Source organism: Trichoderma virens (assembly GCF_000170995.1).
Source record: "Trichoderma virens Gv29-8 chromosome Unknown TRIVIscaffold_81, whole genome shotgun sequence".
NCBI classification, from domain to species: domain Eukaryota; kingdom Fungi; phylum Ascomycota; class Sordariomycetes; order Hypocreales; family Hypocreaceae; genus Trichoderma; species Trichoderma virens.
The window spans coordinates 298351-318994 of NW_014013668.1; the positions used below are offsets into that span (position 1 = coordinate 298351).

At 49.6% G+C, this 20644-nt stretch overlaps 6 protein-coding genes across 6 annotated transcripts; 4 read left to right on the forward strand and 2 right to left on the reverse strand.

Annotated features, from left to right (window-relative positions):
* Positions 1–596: 596 nt before the first annotated feature.
* Positions 597–1188, forward strand: TRIVIDRAFT_68637 (uncharacterized protein; the record flags this gene model as incomplete). The annotated part of the gene is made up of 3 exons (XM_014098780.1): positions 597–627; positions 688–695; positions 751–1188. The coding sequence occupies 3 exons, from the start codon at positions 597–599 to the stop codon at positions 1186–1188; spliced, it is 477 nt and encodes a 158-aa protein (XP_013954255.1).
* Positions 1189–5517: 4329 nt separating this feature from the next.
* On the forward strand, positions 5518–6632 carry TRIVIDRAFT_171588 (uncharacterized protein; the record flags this gene model as incomplete). The annotated part of the gene is made up of 2 exons (XM_014098781.1): positions 5518–5644; positions 5757–6632. A coding segment is annotated over one exon (756 nt), but the record flags the coding sequence as incomplete, so codon positions are not given.
* A 1959-nt stretch (positions 6633–8591) lies between these two features.
* On the forward strand, positions 8592–12268 carry TRIVIDRAFT_68639 (uncharacterized protein; the record flags this gene model as incomplete). The annotated part of the gene is made up of 3 exons (XM_014098782.1): positions 8592–8929; positions 8979–10510; positions 10563–12268. 3 exons carry the CDS (start codon positions 8592–8594, stop codon positions 12266–12268), a joined length of 3576 nt encoding a protein of 1191 aa, XP_013954257.1.
* A 295-nt stretch (positions 12269–12563) lies between these two features.
* Positions 12564–14369, reverse strand: TRIVIDRAFT_224243 (uncharacterized protein; the record flags this gene model as incomplete). Its single annotated transcript, XM_014098783.1, has 6 exons — positions 12564–12865; positions 12924–13235; positions 13303–13420; positions 13470–13659; positions 13720–14003; positions 14106–14369. 6 exons carry the CDS (start codon positions 14367–14369, stop codon positions 12564–12566), a joined length of 1470 nt encoding a protein of 489 aa, XP_013954258.1.
* A 1152-nt stretch (positions 14370–15521) lies between these two features.
* TRIVIDRAFT_47900 (uncharacterized protein) lies at positions 15522–15983 on the forward strand (the record flags this gene model as incomplete). Its single annotated transcript, XM_014098784.1, has 1 exon — positions 15522–15983. The coding sequence occupies one exon, from the start codon at positions 15522–15524 to the stop codon at positions 15981–15983; it is 462 nt and encodes a 153-aa protein (XP_013954259.1).
* Positions 15984–16908: 925 nt separating this feature from the next.
* TRIVIDRAFT_89921 (uncharacterized protein) lies at positions 16909–18885 on the reverse strand (the record flags this gene model as incomplete). The annotated part of the gene is made up of 3 exons (XM_014098785.1): positions 16909–18585; positions 18649–18701; positions 18776–18885. 3 exons carry the CDS (start codon positions 18784–18786, stop codon positions 17087–17089), a joined length of 1563 nt encoding a protein of 520 aa, XP_013954260.1.
* Positions 18886–20644: the final 1759 nt, after the last annotated feature.

The window sequence follows — 20644 nt, forward strand, 5'->3', positions numbered from 1 at the left end:
CCGCAGCGCTAGTGAGCATACACCCCTAACGTCGTGGCGTGGATATATCCTTATCTTATCGATAGCGATCTCACCTCCCCACGGCAGATTTGGGGCCTCGAGATATGGAGTCTGATATAAGTCTCCGTGCTTCGGAGAGAGTCTTACTCACTGCATCCCGTGTCCGTCCTCATCCGTTGATCTGTCTGTCTATATATTTCCTTTATCCATCTTCTTGTAGTGTCGTCTACAAGCTCAACTTTACTCTTTTTTTTATTATCGCTGCTGCTCCCTTTGTGCCGTATCGTCAATAAAAGGGAACAAAATCCCACAACCCCACAACTAAAGCTATTCAAACGGCGGGGAAGCTTCGTAATTCTGCCGAGGAGATAACAAAGACTGTCGGGAATTTACTATAAAGCGAAGCCAGATCAAAGCAGCTTGCTATTGTACCTTCATTCCTACTTTAAACCAGTATCTCGTCCACACTGCCAAGTGTGCTACTTGATTCCCAGAGCCGTATTTAATCATCAAGCTCTCCTCGATTGAGCCTAACCTAGACCGCCAAACATTTGACGGCGGTAACCATCAACACAGATCCATACATCGAATACAAAATGAGCGGCGAAAACAAGGCTTTCTTCTATGGTAAATAGCACGATTCACATTTTTGAAAAGCTTTAGACTAACAAAGTGATGAAACTGTAGGGACTTTGGTAAGATGATATGCTGATTCTCCTAGCAAGGCAGAAGAGAGACTTATCATGATAGATGGCCCCTGAGGTCTTTTTCAGCGTTTGCTATGGTGACAAGCAGCCGCCAAAAGCAATCCAAGACCTTCACACATTCACTCCCGCCATTCTAGATGGTTACTGCCGCCACAGAGTCCAATATGCAGACTATCCCGCCATAGTTGCGGAGGAAGGCCACAGCGTGCGAGGCATGTACGCGACTGGGTTAACAGAGGCTAACATGCAAAAACTGGACATCTTCGAGGGAAATGAGTATAAGCGGATCAACACCAAGGTTAGGCTGCTGAAGATGGAGGGAGAAAAGGAAGTCGATGGCGAGGTGAAAGAGGCGTCCGTTTACGTCTTTCTCAACCCCAATGACCTGGAGAAGCGCGAATGGGACTATGAAGAGTTCCGCCAACAGAAAATGAAGCTCTGGACACGAGGTGACTGGGCATTCTCAGAGGGTAACGCCTAAAGCTGTTGCTTGCGTGCAATGCACAAACACTGACCCGGCCGTCAGATAACCAGGCAGCTCATGAAGAGAGCGCTTAAACGTTGATGCCTGCATATACGCTGAACGAGTGCGTGCACACATGTGACGGATAATATGCACGCACCTAGTGATAGAGACACACTGACGCTTTAGAAAAGACAATATACACCATATAGACTTCAGCTGTCCTCTGGCCAACGCAAGCGCCCGCGTCGTTTCTAAAATGACGGTGAAGTTATCGCCAAACACCTGCGTCGTGTTATGACACGTGTAATTCTATTTTTGGTGAACGCTCTTTGAATACATAGATTCGGCATGCTGGGCCAACGTTCTATCCGTGTCATGCGTTGCTGGGAGGTTGACGGAACCAACAGCTCTTTCTTCTCAGCGGCTACACGACCAACAATGCTTTGTCTCCACACTCAACGACATGCTCACATTAAGCCTACATATCGCAAAAATTTTATTGATACAAATTGGTGAAATCACTTGGTTATATGCTTATTACCGCGTAATAAGAGGGGGCAAGGATGATTTATAGCTGAATGGTCCTCTCGGCAAGGCAATTTGCCAGAAACAAACACTATCGACAAAACGAGCAGGTCGAAACAGCCACGCAAATTTTAGGAGAATTTCGGCCCTGATTCCGAAGTAGCTTGCCTGTCACACTCCTTGTAAGACGGGACAATTGAAGCTTAAAATTAATTAAACAAGATTGCAAAAGAAATGTCGGTACAGTAGCATGGTCTCGGAGCAATAACCCTGTTGCTATGGAGTTGGCGGAACTGAATCGCAATGTCCGAACGCAAAGGTGATGCACTCTCCAGCCGTGTTCAGAGGACTCAGCCGCCTCATTAGTCGGGCTGAAAGAGGAGCATATTGTGTAATGATATGGTGATGAGCCCACAATCAGTTAAGAAAGGATCAAAAATTTCTTGCCGCAGTGTGATGCCAAGCATAGGGGTGTCTGACATATATAGATTCATGCGGTCATTCCTCAGATCTGCGCCTCTCACGGAGCTGACGGCTGCTGTTAATTTTCCTTCATTACAAGCCGTCTTGGCTGGCGTGCTAGAAAGATCTTTTGTTTCCGTGTGGATAGGCAAGGACTGAAGTTGAGTTGAGGAATTGTTCTGCCGCATGGACCCTTGGCATATTCGCCGATGTAACCAGCGTCCATGTAACCAGGAAGACGGATCGAGAGCCACTGACATATTCTCCTAGTGGTCATAGCTTCATCACCATCTTACGATATTGCATAGCAGCATTTGGTCAAGCGGGGCTGGCATGAGCCGAGGAGGATCTGATGGAAGCGCCAGGTTTCATCGAAATATACAGAGTCCACAGGCATGTGGAATATCAAGTGTAATCGTATGCGAGAGAGAGTCCCGTCTGCTACAGCTCTGACAGGTAGACCAGGTACCAGGCACCTCCCAGTAACAGAATGATAGTGCCGTCTCCAGAAACAGCCACCGGGCGGCTACTGGATGGACAGCACAGGAGCCTATAAACACGAACAGAAATAGAGATGCAGACCGCTATAGGCTGGTTTAGCAGCCGTTGAGCCGCAAAGCTGTAGGTCCGTGTTGCGCTGAGCTGCATGCATAATCACATGGAGTACGTACCTGTGCCTGGACTTGGCGAGGCGGTCAGCGACGAGACGGGCAACACGTAATCTGCACCTCTGAGTGGTCTGCAGCTTTCACCGTCGTCAAGCCTCAGCGTCTATCGTCCAAACAAACAACGACGGGCATCTCAGCTGCCTGCATCGGGCGCTGCTGATCGGCCATCACCGCGTTTTTGCCGCCCGGCGACTCAGCCGATTGTCTCAGTCCCTCCGCCGCCATCACAAATCACAGCTGGAAGCCTGGGATACTGCCTCTGCCCACTGGCCGCCCTGCCCTGAGCTTCGCGAAAATGGAGTGGATATACGTGCCCAAGCGGAAAAGCAGATGCTGAGCATGAAACCAGCCTTTGTTTCACCAGACGTCGATTCAACCCCACGACAGCAGAGGCTAGTTCTGCAAAAGTAACCCTACTGAGGGATTAGACACCCTTACCCCTGCCCCTGCATTCCGAGGGGCCGGGGTCTGAGAAGCAGACTTTTGCATGGAAGAAACACAGCGTCGTATTGAGATCTGAAGGAGGGACGATTCTCGCCACACAGACTCAGACTGACCGGATCTACCACGCGTCTTTTTGTGGCTGTTGTGACATGGCATGTAAGAGGAACAAACGATACGATGCTATTATACGACGCGACTCGTATAGTGACAATGCGGTGGCGAGTGCCCCCTTTGCATTTGTCCAGCGCTTCTGGCAGCACCAGTGCGGCTTTGCGATGAAATGGACGAGACGCAACGGCTTTAGTCATGCTTGGGGAAAAATCAATATGACGTTGCGGTGATTTCGGCCTATGGAGTAGCAAGTCTAAATCACAAGAAACAATGACCGACCAAAGAACCGTTACCTTCGGGCCGTGGCCGATCACAATGTTTCTTGGGCGCACAAGGACAAGTTCCCCACATTCATACTTGGCTCTCTGGAAATGGCCACCGAGTCTCCAGCTCAGGAAAGGAATCATGATGTGCATGAAATGCGGCAATGTCGCTTTCATTCCCCTATTCACCATTATTGACTCTCGGCTGTAAAGCATGATGCTGCTGGCTAAAGACGATACTGGATCCCGCGCATTATGAAAATGTCTGCAGGCGGCTACTATACTGCACTGATTGCTCTCGCGAAGTGACATATTCCCGTCTGGTCAGCTTTACTATCCACAGCACATCTTACCCCTGCTGCTGGAATCCCCCACCAAGCAGTAAGGTGTGTGCCGTCTCGACTTACAAGTGTGCCTCGCCCAAGGAAAAGTAAAGCCTCACGGTTCAGCGACGTGATGCATCTCCCCCCTGGCGTCGGCGCAGGACGGCATGCTTGGTGCGAGTATTCCAGACGTTGCTTTTGTTTTCAGCAGCAGATGCAGGGAGATCACGGCGCCTAGGAGCCTAAGCCGTTTGAGCCGGACGACAGAGAAATCAGTGGTGCAAGATATTTTCACTTGCTGCCACGGCTCGGCAAGTGTTGGCCAATTGTGAATGAAAGACCAGGGAGAGGGTGACAGCTGTGGGCCCTCCCAATTGACTACGACTTGTACTAACCTCAGCCCGTGATTTGTGGCCTCCGAGGCTCTGTACCCAAGGGGTCGGCTTGGCCTCATTGGCGGCCATCTATTTTAGCAGTACGACGGTGTCACGATGCATAGGTACGGAGTACACGTATTCCATACGAAGATGGTAGTGCGGCCTCCCTCCGCATTTTGACTTTGCCTGCGCGCCTCACCAGCCGAGTCTCTTTTGGCCCCCTGGTTGTATGGACATCAGGCTGCTGGATTCACGATAATACTCGTATGCGACAATTATGCGGGCTCCCCTTCAACGCGGCTCCGTCCATTCGCTACAGTACTACTTGGACTTATTATTAGGCATCGCCGTGCCCTCTGAAGATTTTTGGACCCTCCCTGGCAAGCTTGGTCCACATTGTGCATAATGCTGCCATGCCCACGGACCACAGATGTAAGACCCCTGTCCGGCGCACATTCCTGGCCGCGGTATGTGCTAGCCACATCCCAGCATTGGCTGGTGGCGAACCTGCTTGTAAGAAACAATACTGGAGAGAGGTCAAGGTTACTCAGGGGTTCGACGCGGGCTGATTCTAGCTCTACTTGGGCTTCTGGGGTTTTCGGCTGATGCCACTCATGCCCGTCCTATTTAGGCGTTGTTTTTTGAGATCCTGAAACAACGACTCTAGCCTATCAGTGGGCTCCCAAGGGCACTCCCTTCGACGACCAGGCCACACTAGTGATCCGCCGTGCCTCGAAACCGCGAGATATTCGTTCCGCGGCTGTGCTTAACTGGATAGACTCCCTGTCCCCGACGGCTCTGGTTTCTTGAACGAAACATGCGAGCCATTCGACCCCAGGTCCCTGTCTGGACTCCATCCCCTGCCTTGCCAATGACTCTCCTGCCGCTCTCTGTTCCTGCAGCTGGCATCTCCCGGCCCTTGCTTCTTCTATGCTAGTCATGATCTAGGGGCGAAGTTGCTTGGCGATTCTCCTCCACCATGCCACCACGAGGCACGCAATGTATAAGATGGAGGTCTCATCCCAACCTTGCCTTTTGTTCTCGTCCCAGACATCTCCAGTCAACAGTCCTTCCTTCAAAGTGTTCGTCGTCAAGACTCACTCTCCTTCATTCTTACACGAGGCTAGCCCTTGTTTTCTTTCTTGATTTACTCTGCTCCATCCCAAGCCTTCAATTGCATACGCCAGCCCGGTTGCTTGCTATCCATCCCTGAAGCCTTTCCAAATCGAAACAAAGAATCTGTGATATCTTGTGTGACTGCAGCGAGACAGTTACTGCTTCTTCTCAAAGTTTTCACTGTAAGTCTCTACAGTACATATCTCCACACTCGAATCCTCAATTCTACTCATCTTACTATTTCCTCAACTCGATGACCAGTAAGGGAGCGCATTGACTGACATGAAACTCCAGTTTTATATCACTATCCAGTGTTTAGAGCATTCATTTTTGTCTTGACGACTATACATATCACTGCAACATTTCAGACTTCTTCGTCCGGTACGATTTAGACTGATATCACTTTCCTTCAAAATGTTCTCCAAGCTTTTCGCCATCACTGTCCTGGCTACGGCCGCCAGTGCCCACATGAAAATGTCCAACCCGGTCCCCTACGGCCAATCGACTCTGTCCAACGCCCCTCTTTTGGCTGATGGCTCCGATTTCCCCTGCAAACAGCGAGGTGGTACCTACGATCTTGAGGGTGCTAGCAACGTGTATGCTCAAGGCAGCACTCAGAAACTCTCCTTCATTGGAAGCGCTGTTCACGGCGGCGGTTCTTGCCAGATCTCTGTCACCACTGATGCTCAGCCTGATAAGAACTCTGTCTGGAAGGTTATCAAGTCCATCGAGGGTGGTTGCCCTGCGAAAGATCAGGTCGGCAACATGGGTGATGACGCTGCCGCCATCGATCCGTACACATACGACTTTACCATTCCCAAGGAGTTGGAGGGTGGCAACTACACCCTCGCTTGGACTTGGTTCAACAAGGTCGGCAACCGTGAGATGTACATGAACTGCGCTCCTCTGACTGTCACTGGCTCGGGTGGCTCTAAGGATTTCCTGAACACGCTCCCCGATATGTTCCAGGCCAACATCTTTGGCGGAAACGGCTGCGGAACTGCATCTGATACTGATCTTGTGTTCCCTGACCCTGGAACTGACGTGGACCGGTTCAATGGTGCTACTTCGGTGTTCGCTGGCCCTACCAACTGTGCCAGCCCTACTGTTGCTCCTAGCGCAAAGCCTACCAATGGCGGAGGCTCTGGATCTGGATCTGGATCTTCTCCCGTCACTGGCGCTCCCTCTCAGCCCACTGGAGCACCTCAGAGCATTCCCGGTGGTGTCTTCATCACTAGCCCTATCGGTGGACAACCTCCTGCTGCCACGCAACCTGCCTCCCAGCCTGCCGCTTCTCAGCCTGCTGCCTCTCAGCCCGCCCCTTCCAAGCCGACCTCAGCTCCTGTCGTGAACTTGCCCGTTCAGTCCAAGGCTCCTGTTGCTACTTCCTCCGTTGCCCCTGCCCCTGCCCCTGCCCCTACCTCCGGCTCCGGCTCCGGTTCGGGCTCCGGTTCGGGCTCTGGCTCTAGCCCTAGCGGTGGTTTCGCGGCTGGCACTGCTTGCTCTTCCGAGGGCCAGTGGAACTGCATTGGTGGAACTCAGTTCCAGCGTTGCGCCAGCGGAGCTTGGTCTCCTTCTCAGGCTCTCGCTTCTGGCACTCAATGCCAAGCTGGACAGTCGGACACCCTTAACATGGTTGCCAAGCGAGGTAGCCAGTCCATGCGTCGCGCCACTCGCATTCGTGCTTAAACAGCATAAATTGGCATTTCTCATTTTTTTCTTTCGATTTTGGATATTATCCTGTCGATACCGTTTAAGACAACGGGCTAGGGACTTGGAATAGATTTGTGATGAACATTTGGACATTCACTTGTGGGAAGGATTTACATTCTTTTGATGTATATATACTTATACTTTCGTTTTCTCTGTATCATTATGGGGGTTTTTGGCTTGGCCTAGAAAATATGAATGGGCATACCGTTGGTTTTTACCATCAAACTATTCGATTGCTTGCCCGTGTTTCTCGCTTTTGTGATATGTGCCAGCTACCCCGCGTTCTCTCTGTAGTAGTGTTACATCAAATTTGATACATGAATATGTTTTCCTAAATGAAAAGGGTATTGAGAAAGGAGAGAATTTAAAGTAAATGATGGAGTGAATCTTGCATGACAACTATATGATGTCGTGAACCTAGTTTGCTTTAGATTTCAGGAAATGACACGGAAGAGACAACTAGCAATGTCAAGAACGCAAAGTATATAAGGGCAACATTTCGCGCCTCTTTGGCCTCTTTATCAAGTCCAAATAGGCGCGGGAACGTAGCATCGAGGCTACAAAAGCCCCATTAAACCCACAAGACTATACTAAAATTAACAGCAGAAAGCCTTGCGATGACCATTTCGACATTTGACGGAACCGCAGTTGACAGGGCTTTTGCGGCTAATCTCAGTGAAGATTCATCTCTATTGGCTGGACGCGGCATCTCTGGCGCTTAACCGTTCGTCAAAGTGGAGATGCCGAGTTTCACACATGGGAATTTCTGCAGCAAGGATGGCTGATGGCACCAACAGATTTGTGAGGTACGGTGATAACAGCCTGATGAGAAAAATAAGTGAATATTGGTTAGAGCCGAATGTATATTTGCTGTTGGTAGTTGAATTAAACTTGTGTCTCTTGTGAGGCGTCGGATGGAACGGTCCTCGGTATATTATATAGGCAACGCCATCCTTCAGTGCAACCTTTTTCGTAGGCTTCCCATTCCCTCATTTCCCTCGCTCTCCCTCGCGCTCCCATCAAATTTTTTTTGCTCTCTGTTTTGCATATTTGAATTTATTATTTCTGAGCGATCATTTTTTCTGTGGCTGGCCGCGGATTTCTAGTGTCATGTTTCGCTTGTTTTCTTGAACTAGAATTGGACCCTTCAGCTCATTTGCCTATTTGTTATGGCGTCGCGACCGGAACTCGAGCCTCTCTCGCCCGACAATCACACAGCAATCAGCCAATGGCAATCGCAGTCGTTCCGACATAATACAAGTACAATACGCGCGGTGGAGACCAAAACGACATGGTATCCACGTATAAGAGAGACCTGGCGGCGACAGGATGGTAAATACCGCCTTGGGGATCTTCGCAAGGGGAAACATCAACTAAAACGGTTCAGGACCACAAAAAGGATGGAAGCCACTCTCTATGACGGCCCCGATCTTGACACTGCTTGCGATTTTAACACTTCTAATTGGCAGTGCTATCGAGGTGTTAGCACAGCTCAGCCATTCCAGGGGCGGTCTCGCACTCTCACGAACGCAAGACGACATCCCACAATATGCTATGATAAGCTACCTCTACGCCCCTAATATCATTGCTGTCTTATACAGTTTGGTATGGAGTTGGGTGGACCTCGATGTCAAACGGATGCAGCCCTGGTTCGAGCTATCCAAGCCTGAAGGAGCGACAGCCGAAAATTCGATGTTTCTCGACTACCCCTATGACTTTATTGCGACTGTTCCTGTCAAAGCTGCTAGGAGGAGGTAAATATTCCCACGCACACATGAAACTTCTGATATCTAATTGTCAAAGGCATTGGCCAGTGTTTTTCGCGGGAACGGTGACCGTCGTCATCTTCTGGCTTATCACCCCTCTCCAAAGTTCTATCATGGGAACTGGTTTCGTGAATAGAATCGAGCCGGCAGTAATTGGCACGAGATCATCTATTGTTCCGCTAGCCAACCAATCTGAATTTCTTACCAACCAAATTCTTAATACGGGATATTCCATCGCATGGCTCGGCCAATCTTACCCACCATTTATGACCTCCGATTATGCGACACTTCCGTTCTATATACATAATGATCCTGGAGAATCGCAGCTACATACAAATTGGACAGCCACGACGACAAAGTTATGGACCGAACTCGAATGCTGGCCAGCCCAGCAACCGAAACAGGACATTGCTTCTATGGTGCTGCACTTTGGAAACGGCCAGGGCTGCAACACCACCATCAACATTGAGCCCTTCGCAAATCTCAAGATGTATTACGTTGGATATTATGGTAGTCCGTATTCGGACTACCAGTTGGGTGATCCCAAGAACTGTCCTGCCACTGGAAACTCGACTCATCAATTTCTCGCTGTATGGGTGTCAACTAAGGGTGCCAGCACCACAAAACTACCTGAAGTCAACTTAACTGCACTTTTTTGCCAGCCATCTTACTATAAGCAGCAGGTGATGGTCTCTGTTGATACCAATGGCTTCATACCACTGAATACGTCAATTCAACCAATCTCTCCCCCAGAACTTCTGACCGAAAAAGATTTCAATTCCACCTCTTTCGAGTTTTTGATCGCAAACGGGATGCCCATGGAGCAGGTATTGAACATCATAAGAGATTATCCATTCGAAGGCGTCATCGAGCAAGGACCTCGGCTAGACAAGACAAATTTGACCATTCCGGTTTCTAACATGGTTGGATATGCTCTTGCTCCTCATAATGAGCCAGCAACTCCATACGCCGACCCCGTTCTGCTGCACGAAGCATTCAATCGTGCTCACAAATATCTATTTTCACTTGCAGTAAACCAGATGTTGACTAATGATACACAAATGGCCAACAACACAGCGGTATCCGAGTTCCAACAGAGTGGGATTATTGTCAGTCGACTGTTTTCTGCCATTGTCGAAGGCCTTCTCCTCCTTGTAGCAATTTTTACAGTCTGTCTGCTATGGTCCTGCCATACTTCTACGAGCTATTTAACTACCAACCCGTCCTCTATCTCTAGACTCGCCGCAATCTTTCGCAATGGGCAGGAAACAAATAAATTGTTCCGTCCCGCCGATCATGCTGATGAAAAATCACTAAAAGAATTATTCAAAAACGACAAATTTCGACTTGTAAGAGATGAATATAACAGTGATGGAAGTATCTACATAGAGAAAGTAGATGGTGTGGAGGGTGATCAGAACGAGAGAAGATTTGACAAACCGACGGGTTACTATGACCCTATTCGACCGATACCTTTAAAGAGAGAAATTGGATTACTGTTTGGCTTGGTACAAGTTGGGGCTCTTGTCGTTATCGCATACCTCAAAGTACAAAACGACAAGAATAAAGGTCAGTGTAGGCTTATAACGCCCATTGGTCTACGATCTAACAATGCATGTAGGCCTCATTCGACCATCGAACAGTTTCGAGGTGCTACAAATCCTCGAAAATTACATCCCCACGGCCTTTGCTACTTTCTCCGAACCTTTCTGGGTGTTGATCAACAGGTTCATGTGTCTCCTTCAGCCGTTTAAAGTCCTATCGAGGGGACGAAGCGAACGCTCAAAGTCTATCGACACAACATACACGGCACTTCCTCCTCAACTCGTCCTTTGGAGGGCGCTTAGATCGCGCCATCTTATGTTGGCTATGTTGTGCATCATTGCGCTGCTGTCAAACGTCCTCGCCGTTGGTCTCGGTGCCCTCTTCAACGAGGATCAGACAACTGCCTCCTATGTGGCAACGTTCACCCCGAATATTGCAACGCAGTTCGATAACCAAACTGTTTTCGACCTCCAGGGATACCTTTTTGAGAGAACGATAACTGACCATTTGTACCAAGATGAGTTATACGTTGCCATGGCAAACATCTCATCGGGAACGCGACTTCCACCCTGGACAACGTCTGATTACTTCTTCCAGCCATACACCGTTGATAGCGGAGGTCAAAGTAACAGCAGCAGCACTTATTTAATTTCCACTCGAGGGTTCGGTGTTGGTTTAAACTGCACTGCTGTACCGCAACGTGCAGTTGCACTTTCGTACCCCGTAAGTTTGGATACAGTCTGTTCGACTGATACCTCGATTATGCTCGAGGCTGCCGAAAGGGTATTTAGAACAAGCAACTTTACGAGACCTACCGGGCCATCTGCTATCGAATATAGTAATTCCTTGAATCCAAAATCCAATTTCGACAACTGCACCAGACCTATGACGTTTGGATGGGGTCGGACGCCTCAAGCACTAAACAGAAATGCTACTGTGGAAGCTAGTTTCGCTGTCTGTCAGCCATTCTTCCAGACGGCCATGTTCGATGTGCGGCATGACGCAGAGGGCAATGTTCTGGAATACGAAAGAACGAGCGATATTTCCATCCATCTGGACGGCGATGACGGGGACGTACAAACAAACAGGATGATCACCAATATGAATGACCTGATCAGAGGATATGGAGTGACATGGCATAACGATACATTGTCAAGGGACTGGATCAACTATCTCCTGACTATAACCCTGGACTCGCGGGACTTTCTGGATCCTAACAAACCTGTTCCCGATCCTAATGACTTGATCCCTGGAATCGAAAAATTGTACCGACGATTATTTGCGATCCTCCTTAGCCTTAATCAGCAACTATTTGTGCCCGGAGATGAAAAGCTCTCAATAACAGGCCAGAAACTAACAGAAGAAACACGGATTTTTATGGATCAAAACGCCTTTATAATCACCGTGACGGTCCTATCTCTCAACATTATCGCAGTCGTCATTTTCTACTCCCGCGGCATCATATTCAATCTCCCCCGCGTTCCCACGACCATAGGCTCAGTTCTCGCCTTCGTTTCAGCAAGTCACATCCTCGACGACCAAGGACCATCATCAAGAGGCCCAGACAACAAGGAAAAGGAGAAAAAGACTTATAGTTTCGGCCGGTACATCGGGGTGGATCAGAAAGTGCATCTGGGGATCGACATGGATCCTCATGTAGCGCTCATCGATCCCGCGTCTTTGAAAGAGAAGAAGTCTGTGCTGCGGAGGGCTGTGACGGGAGATTTAAGGAGGAGGAACCAGAAAGAGTTTGAACCAGTGAGAAGCGGTACTTGGTTATGAGGGTGTAAGATGATAAGCTTGGTGCTTTTATAAACTGGATGGAATGATACCTACTTGATGATTCATATAAGGTCTTATCTAAATAATATAGAACTTTTGTATAAGATAAATGAATTTTATAGCGAATATTAAATAAACTAGCTGACAATTTCTCAGAAATTTGAGATACGAATATTCATTTTGTAGATTCAGTGTCCATCTTGAGTGCCCATATTGAGCGTAACAAGGCATCTAGGTTCGTTCCTTAAAATTGAAGTCTATCGTCTCGTAAGCGCTTCCTGCGAATAACCATAACTTACAACGGCATCTTTGCATCATTTAGATCATGCCCACACACCCTAACCATATGCTCAAAATTTGTTCCCATCTCCTTATAATAAGTCATCAGCTTGTCAATGCTGCTCTCAACGAGACTCTGCCGATATTCCTCGTACTTCAATGCACTGACGTCAATGCCAAAGCTGTGTAGAATTGCCGTCCGCTCGTGCTGTCCCAAGTTATCGAGCCCTATATTAAAGACGTCCTGGCAAACGGCCACGGCCACAGACCTCCGAGCCTCGTCGAATACATCCGCCATATCTTTTAAATCTTGCAGAACTTTATTACACAATGTTAGAATAAGTAACAGTGAAAAAGGCTTTTCTGGATGACCCACATGCTTTAACTGCGTTATTCTTCTTCGAAATTGCCCCTATATTGCCCTGTGCTGCTACAGCCGCGTATAAAAACACAGCAATAGTCAACGTCAAAGGATTTGAGGCCAGCCCCCCAAGGAAAATGGCCCCTCCGGTACTTGCACCAGCTATCACACTTCCAAGTCGAATATTCTTAGGCAAGCGCATGTCGTTTTCGTATCGCTCGATTTGGCGCTCTAGATGTGGCCCCAGAAAGTCTCTTGCTCTTAAGAGCATGGTGTTGCCTGTGCGGAGATTCAAGCCAGTCTCGTACAATTGCTGTGGAGTAAAAGCTAAACACCATTGAGATTAGAGTTCACATGGCAGCAGAAGACAAATGTGGATGAGAGGGGTACGGACGTGTGTCGGTTTTTACTTTTCCTAGATTACCCATTACATCTGCAAAATCGGCTTGGAACTTTGTTGCCAACGTATCAGCCACTGACTGATTCATATTAGCCTCATATAGCGGTCTAAGCTGTATTTTGTTAGACAACCTCCTTCGTAAAAAGGGATATGTGTATTACCTCTTCCGCGATTGTGACAAGGGGCTCGATATCCCCAAGGGTGAGCGTTCGCACATTAAACACATGATCAGCATCTTGCTTATGCATGAAAGAAAATTGGGGCACAGTTTGGCCGTGAAGGAGCTGGTACATGGAAAATATCTCCACAATCTGCGATAATGTTGAAAGGCCGTTGGGAAGAGTAGAGAGCCTTTTTCTTCATGTTAGCAATGGCACCCCCTTGATCATTCAACAAGCCATGAAACTATACCGGGCCACAATATCATCGACACACGAATCTTCAAATCCAGCAGGCGTCAAAAGTTGATCAACACGGATGTTCAGTTTATTGATGATGAAAAGCTGGCAGTATCTCTGCTGGTGGTCCGGTGACACATTACGGGCGACTAGACTCATAGTGTGGGGTTTACTGTGAATATCGAGAAAGAACCGAAAGACGATTGGCGGAATAATACGCCTGAAGAGTTCTCGAACATGGTTCTGAGCTCTGCCGTTGGGGTCATTGTCGGTATATTCATTGTGCTTAAAATCAACCTTGAATAAGGAAATCCAGCATCAGCTACAGCACTACGGGACTCGGATGCTGCTACACTCATGTAAATTGGTAGAGAGAAGGGTTCTTGCCTGTATAGGTACGAAATCGTCACGATTAGAAGCGCCGTCTGGCTCAACAACAGCGACTTCCTGCACATCCCAGTTCTCAAGATTGGCTTCCTTAAACACCTCGGCAAATCTTTTGTTCTTCTTTTGGGATCTACCGTCAGTGGAAAAGTGCCAAACTTCTAATCGAAGTCGCAACCTGGGATTTGGGTTAACTGTTATGACTTCAACGTCCTCATAGTTTGGAGGCTTCCCGCCCATCCCAAAGAACGAGCTTGAGGATTCTTCAGGTCCAGACATTGGACGATGATGACTGTAATTTATGCGGTCGAAAGATGATTCCACTCTAAATTGAGAACCAACTTGAGCGAATGTTATCCAACATAATATTATAGCTCATGGCGAAGGAAAAAGTGATTCCATATCAATATGATAGACGACATCCGAGGCAGTCACTTTGCATTTCCCCGCCTTATGGTGCAGCCTCGCAATTTGGTGGCAAGTATATCGAAATTCGCCTCGTCGTTCCATTTATCGGCCAGATAACGTCATGATTTCGCCATATTTGTTTGTTGATGCCCAAGTATATTCCCGAGGTAGTTTTGCGCCCGCGGATTGGACATGATGCATGAACGAACACGTAGCCTGGGGTGACTGGAGCGGTACGTTCCTCGCCGGCTGAGCTATTGGCAAACCTGCTGCGGGGTTTTAACCAGAGCGCCGAGCAGGTAAATATCCATCATGGTAGTATCTTTTTGAAAGCTTTGTGGCCATCCAGCTGTTGTGTGCTTCCCAAGTCTGCATATTTTCGAAAATGTGTCGGCAGGCGCCGGTATAGCAACATTAATTGTTGCTTGGTCAATAAAAAGGACTGCCGGCTAAGAACCTCGCTATAACGACAGTATGGAAACGGAAAGCCGACAACCAATCTTTGAAAGCAGCAGAATCGTCCGTTATATGAATTCGCGCCAATGGGAAAGAGGAAGCTCAACTGCATTTGTATTTGCTCCCAACCACTATCACAGGCTCGATGAGGCAGCAGCTTGGATAGAATTTGATTCAAAGATACGCTCCGTGAAGTACCATTTGGGGAAATTCGTCGAGAATAGAAATCGCAACAAGGATGCGGAAGGCGTGGTTCCAGAGGGTGGCTGGGGTGAGTTAATGCTTTCGTTCCAAAAGGGGGCATTCAAGTAGGGCTGTAAATTAACATAGAAGCAGCAGCAGCAACTTATCCTCAAGGGAACGATAGTATTGTCCGTTGCGGTGACGGAAGCATATCCACTAACGGATGGCGGCAGAAGGTAGAGACCGATATGGCTATCTCGGGCTTGGTCGCATTAAAGAATATCCTGGACCTGCTTTATGAGAACGGGAAGCATGTGGTCGGCATTGCCGGTTCTCTTACGATATGGTTCGTTTCCCTTTTCCTCTCAGATGTGTCTTTGAAATATGCTTGCTGCTCCCCTTTTCGTCCCCCAGAGTCAGGGATCTTGTCCAAGAGCACGGCTAATGGCTTTTCTGCAACTGCAATGCAGGTCACTCTTGATGTCCGCATCATATGTGGTACACAGCTACCATTTCAGTTCGTACTCGGATAATGGAGCTTTTGTGACGTTCTGCGCAGCCAGTTACTACACAGCGTCCTCGACATGCCAGCTGTTTCATGTGGGAATGCGAGCTCTGGCGATCAATCGGTGTCAACGTATTGTGGCATCTCTACACTACCGCGTGATAGCTGATAGCATCAATCAGCAGGACGTCGAATCGCTTCATCACTATTGGTTTCGTGCTCTGAATTGGTACAGAGTCGAGGATCGGCCAGGCAGGCGACAATATGAGGAACCTTTTGGCTGTTATGTTGACAGATTTGTTACCTCCTCAGAATATGTGATCCCATCGGCCGATGAATAGAGGAATAAGGGAAGTAGTGATGTCTATAATGAGGGGATGTGAATGTGAGTTATTGGAGATTTCTGGTGGCGGTTGAAAGTGGCTGGAGTATCAAATGCCAAGACGAGGCAAAGAGAAGCTTGTGGCGAGTACGGAGCAATACAAACCATATCGACAGCTATCGATCGCTTACTTAAGCGAACCTTGATGGCCAAACTGACCTCCCGTAAGACGATATGACATCACTCTCCACGACAGCTTCAACAGCAGCCACTTGATAAAATAGCAGCCAGGCTAACAATTGTTCCAAATACCAGCAAAAAGCCATCTCCGGAAATGAATTGAAAACGAAGACGACACCAAACCCATTAGCGCCAGCGACCGTCTGTGCTTCCCGAGCCGCCCTCCTCTCATTGGCCAATTGCCGTCAACAACGCCTTTCCCGCTGTTTACCTTTAGCCGCAGACGAAATACAGTACACGCCACAATCACGTTGACACAATCACGTTGACACAATTTAATCAAGTTAATCGTTTTCCATTCATCCTCGACTAATCATGGCAAAATCCATTTTATCCTTCTAATTACCAGTACAGTCCAATGCAGAATAAGCTCTCATAATGATACACAGCAGCAATTACAACACTTCCTGCATTCATAGCCAGCCTCGCTCATCCTGCTCAGCAGCAACCAGATATAAAACCTCGGCCAAACAAGGTCTTTGCTAAAGCATTTTCTGTATAGAAAAAAAAGGCAATAGCCCGGTATAAAGTCGTATGCTGATTTCCACTGCCGCTCTAATGCTCTCAAGCGCTGTACATCTTCCAAAGAGAATCAAGTTTGATGAAGAAGAAAAAAAATAAAGAAATCGAAGTAAAAGGAGAAAAAAGGAAGAAAAAAAAAGAAGAAAAAGCAGAATGCTTATGACACGCCTCCAGCGGCCGCCATAACGCCACCAACGCCCAAAGTGTGTTTTGTTAAAACGTAGATACTGACGCGTAAACGGAGACCGCTCCTGTTATTGACCGGTCTCGGGAACTTCAAGTCGTGCCATCATAGAGTGTGCGATATCAACTCGGTAGCTCCTTCATTTTTGTCGCCCCGATTCGTTATGCGAAATCCGTCTAAATCTCAATCTCCTTCATAGTGTCATCAATAACAACCTCGGGGGTTTTGCTGGTTGCCTTGGGAACCTCGACTTCCTTGCCCTTATCCTTGGCCAAGTCCGATTCAGTCCGCTCAAGCGTCGTCACTGTTGGGCGCTTGCCATCTTCGCTGTTTCGAGGAGAATCATCATCCTCCACATCAACCAAAATGCTGGGCTCGATAACGGCGTCGGTAAGCTCAATCGTTGCTTCCTCCGTTACACGGCTGAGAAGAGGGGCCTGGGGCTTGCCGAGACCGTTCCTCATGGGGCTCGTAAGGGGAGCGGAATCACGGAGCCGCTGCATAGACCGGCCCCGGATGTCGCCGGCCGAGTCCTGGGGGTTGGCATAAGGAGAGGCTGATCTAGAGCCTAGAGGCGAGTTGCTCTTGGAGGCCGCTTGCGAGGGTCCCTGGGACTGTCGTCGGGCTGCGGCAGCGCGGCGGCCATGCTTCTGGTCCATTCTCCATCGGAGAATGTTGAAGTAAGAGGGCTCGACGCGCGCGTCTTTGAATTCTCGTAGTTTGAGCTCGTTAGTATCTTCATCAACGAACCACTTGCCGCTGTTGAGATCGTCAGCAACCACTGCGAGGAATGCAGCCCAGGAGCGGGCAACGACGTATTTGGTGTCGTAGTCACGACCGAAGAGGATAATCTGGCCATATCGACCAGCAGGTCCGGGGGCCAGGTCGACAGCCAAGTTGTTGCCACCCCAGTCACGGACAAGAGGAATCCAGCCTGCGTGTGCATATGCCTTCTGGACCGTGTTGGGCGGGATGCAGTTCTGCTTGGCCAGGAGATTCTGTCTCCATTCGCCAGGGCCGTTTGACGACGAAGAGGACCCAGGTCGCTGCTTGGAAGAGGAGGCCTCGCTGCCCGATGGGGTGGGCGGCTTGTTGGCGGCGGCGTCCAACATGAATTGCTGGTTCACTTGTCGCCACGTCTCCCACTCCTGGGGAATCTCTTCGCAGTCCATCAACATGGAGCCGAAAATGATACCCGATGGCATTCCACCTCGTTCCTGGCCGTCGTGAATCATGAGAGACTCGCGGACATCTTGAGGCAGGGAGCAGTCCATTTGGTGCTCCAAATCATTTAGGTCATTGCTTGTGGCACCTTCGCACAGCTGGTCGAACAGCTCCGGGTAGTTCTCCTCGGCCCACGCGTCTATGCGTCTCCACGAGTGTGCAACAGGGGGCGGCGGGGGAAGGCCGTTCTCAAATGATTGCATGGCTACGTCACCAGGCGACTGAACTTCGAAACCATCCTTATTTACGCTTTGCGATCGGAGGCCAGGTGAGTATCCTCGGGTGCCGTTGGTAGGCGAGCCTTGCGTAGAGGGCGCCCGGGAATCGTCAAAGTACGGGCTGTGAATATCGGCTCGAGAGTCGGAAGCGGTCGCAATGCCAGTCATGATATTACGGCCATTCTGGAGCGGGACATGGCGACCCGTTCGTTGCGGTGAATCAAACGTGGAGTCTAGGGGTCGGCGCAGTTAGTACACACGGTCGACGGCTGACATGTAAAGGGCACGAGACATACGTCGGTCATTACTGGTCATCGTATGCCAGAACTCGCGAAAGACGGATCCAATTCTGTGGTTAAATCTATTAGTTTGCCGCTCATGACAATTGCCGCATTGCCCTGGAAACGGAGGGAGTCGACTCACGCATTGGCCATTGTTGATTGTGTCGCGGGCAGTCACCCGGCTAGAGCTGCGATGGCGCAAAGAGCTCGAGAAAGCGTTGAGAGGGGAGGAGAATAGGGGAGAGTTTGATGGCGCGTAGCTTTTAGCACCAGTGTCGAATAAATCGCTTGTGTATGCCGCGGCAGAAAGGAGCTGCGGGAGTGCGAAAAAGAGAGTTGAGAGAAGAAGCAGCAACCAGGCCTGTGCGCATACAAATAAGATTCAGCCACTGGGAAAGTGCCAAAACGTAAAAAATCAATAAAGCTGCCGTGAATGGGGGTATCGTGCTCCAAACGTCGAGGCGCCTAAACAGATCTGGTGGAAGCGATTGGAGGCGAGACTCCAAAAAAAGAAACGCGGTCTTGAATGTGGCGGGCGGGAGGCGTCTGCGAGTGCGTCTGCGCTTCTGTTGACCACACCACCAGCTGGCAATGTGAGATGACTTTGCTGTGACGACAGCGAGTTGCTGGTCAGCCGACTTGAGGTTGTGATTGTGCAAGATCTTCGGTGGGCGCGGCGCCGATCACATCAAATATTTGCTGCAGCTTTGATTCGCCTGTTGTTGCTGTCGTTGCTGTAGCTTCTGCTGTAGCGCGCGAATGGGGGGGGAATTAATTGCAGGGAGTGAGAGTTGGAGAGAGAGGGAAAACGATGCTGGAGATGCTGCGAGAGGCCACTGGCGTCTGTCTGGAGTGAATCAGTTGCAAGGGAAGGAAAGAAGACAAGCACCGAACAAACTGGAAGGGAGCGAAAAGACGTGGGCGGTCCAACACAGTCCAAAGGGGGAGAGAAAGGGGATCAAGGTGAAGGCGGATGCAAGCAGCTACATGTACTCGTACTCGCAGTGCTCGCGACGACTCGGCCAGTGGTCTGTCCCGCCTCTGGGGCCATGTACCAGTACCTTTGCGGTTGGGTCTGGCATTGACAGCGCTGGGGGGACACGTCTAGCGGCTGGTTCTGCTGTGTGCCGGCGACGGGGGAGGGGCTGTTCGGCGAGCTTGCACAGGGCTCTGGAGCCTGTGTGGCCCTGTACTGCAAAGACCTGGCTTTCCACAGGGGCATCAGGGGATCCTCTGGCGGTACAGGTACTGGCGGTGGTACTGCTACCGACGGTCCTGGAAGGGTCTGGTGCTAGAACGCGTGCAGGGCCGTAGTTGTGCAGGTACCTCTACTTGCTTGTGCCTTGATCTGAGCGCCTTGTCCTGTTCCTTTCCTAGACCATCCTACTGTACTGTACCTCGAAGCTCCAATCCACCCGCCTCAACTTTTTTCCCGGCCGACAACCCGCCTCCTCAGGAACTCGAGTCCATTCCAGCCGTCGAACCCATCCAACACGCTACGACTACATACTATCTCGCAGAAACAGCCCGAGCTACTGTACGGAGTAGAGAGGCTGCGTCAATACGAGTCCTCACACGTGCGAGAGCACACGCACCTCGACATCTCCCGCGCCGATTACGTACCTACTGCCTGCACCGCTCTGCGCTGTGCGCTCTGCACTCTGCAGTCAGATTCATGGCGCTTCTGCTTTGGGCGCCTCGCCGTCTTTCTAGCCCTCCTACTGGCCCTTTTCTGCTGCGAACTTGCCTCCAAAAAGAGCCGAGTCTCGCGGGGGGGCCACTAATCCAAGCAGCAATCCACCCAAGAAAGGGGATGAGCCAGGGGCCGCCATCCAAGCAGCTCTGATATTCGACAGGGGCGCCATCCCCACCGCCCGAGATAATTGGTTACACTCGCCTGGCAAAGGCTCGGGTGGCTCCCCCAAGTACCGCACTAATGCAGGAGGCAAGTCATCGACTTGGCTCTTGGCCTTTGGAAGAGGCCAGTTCGGGAAGCTCCATCGGTCTCCGG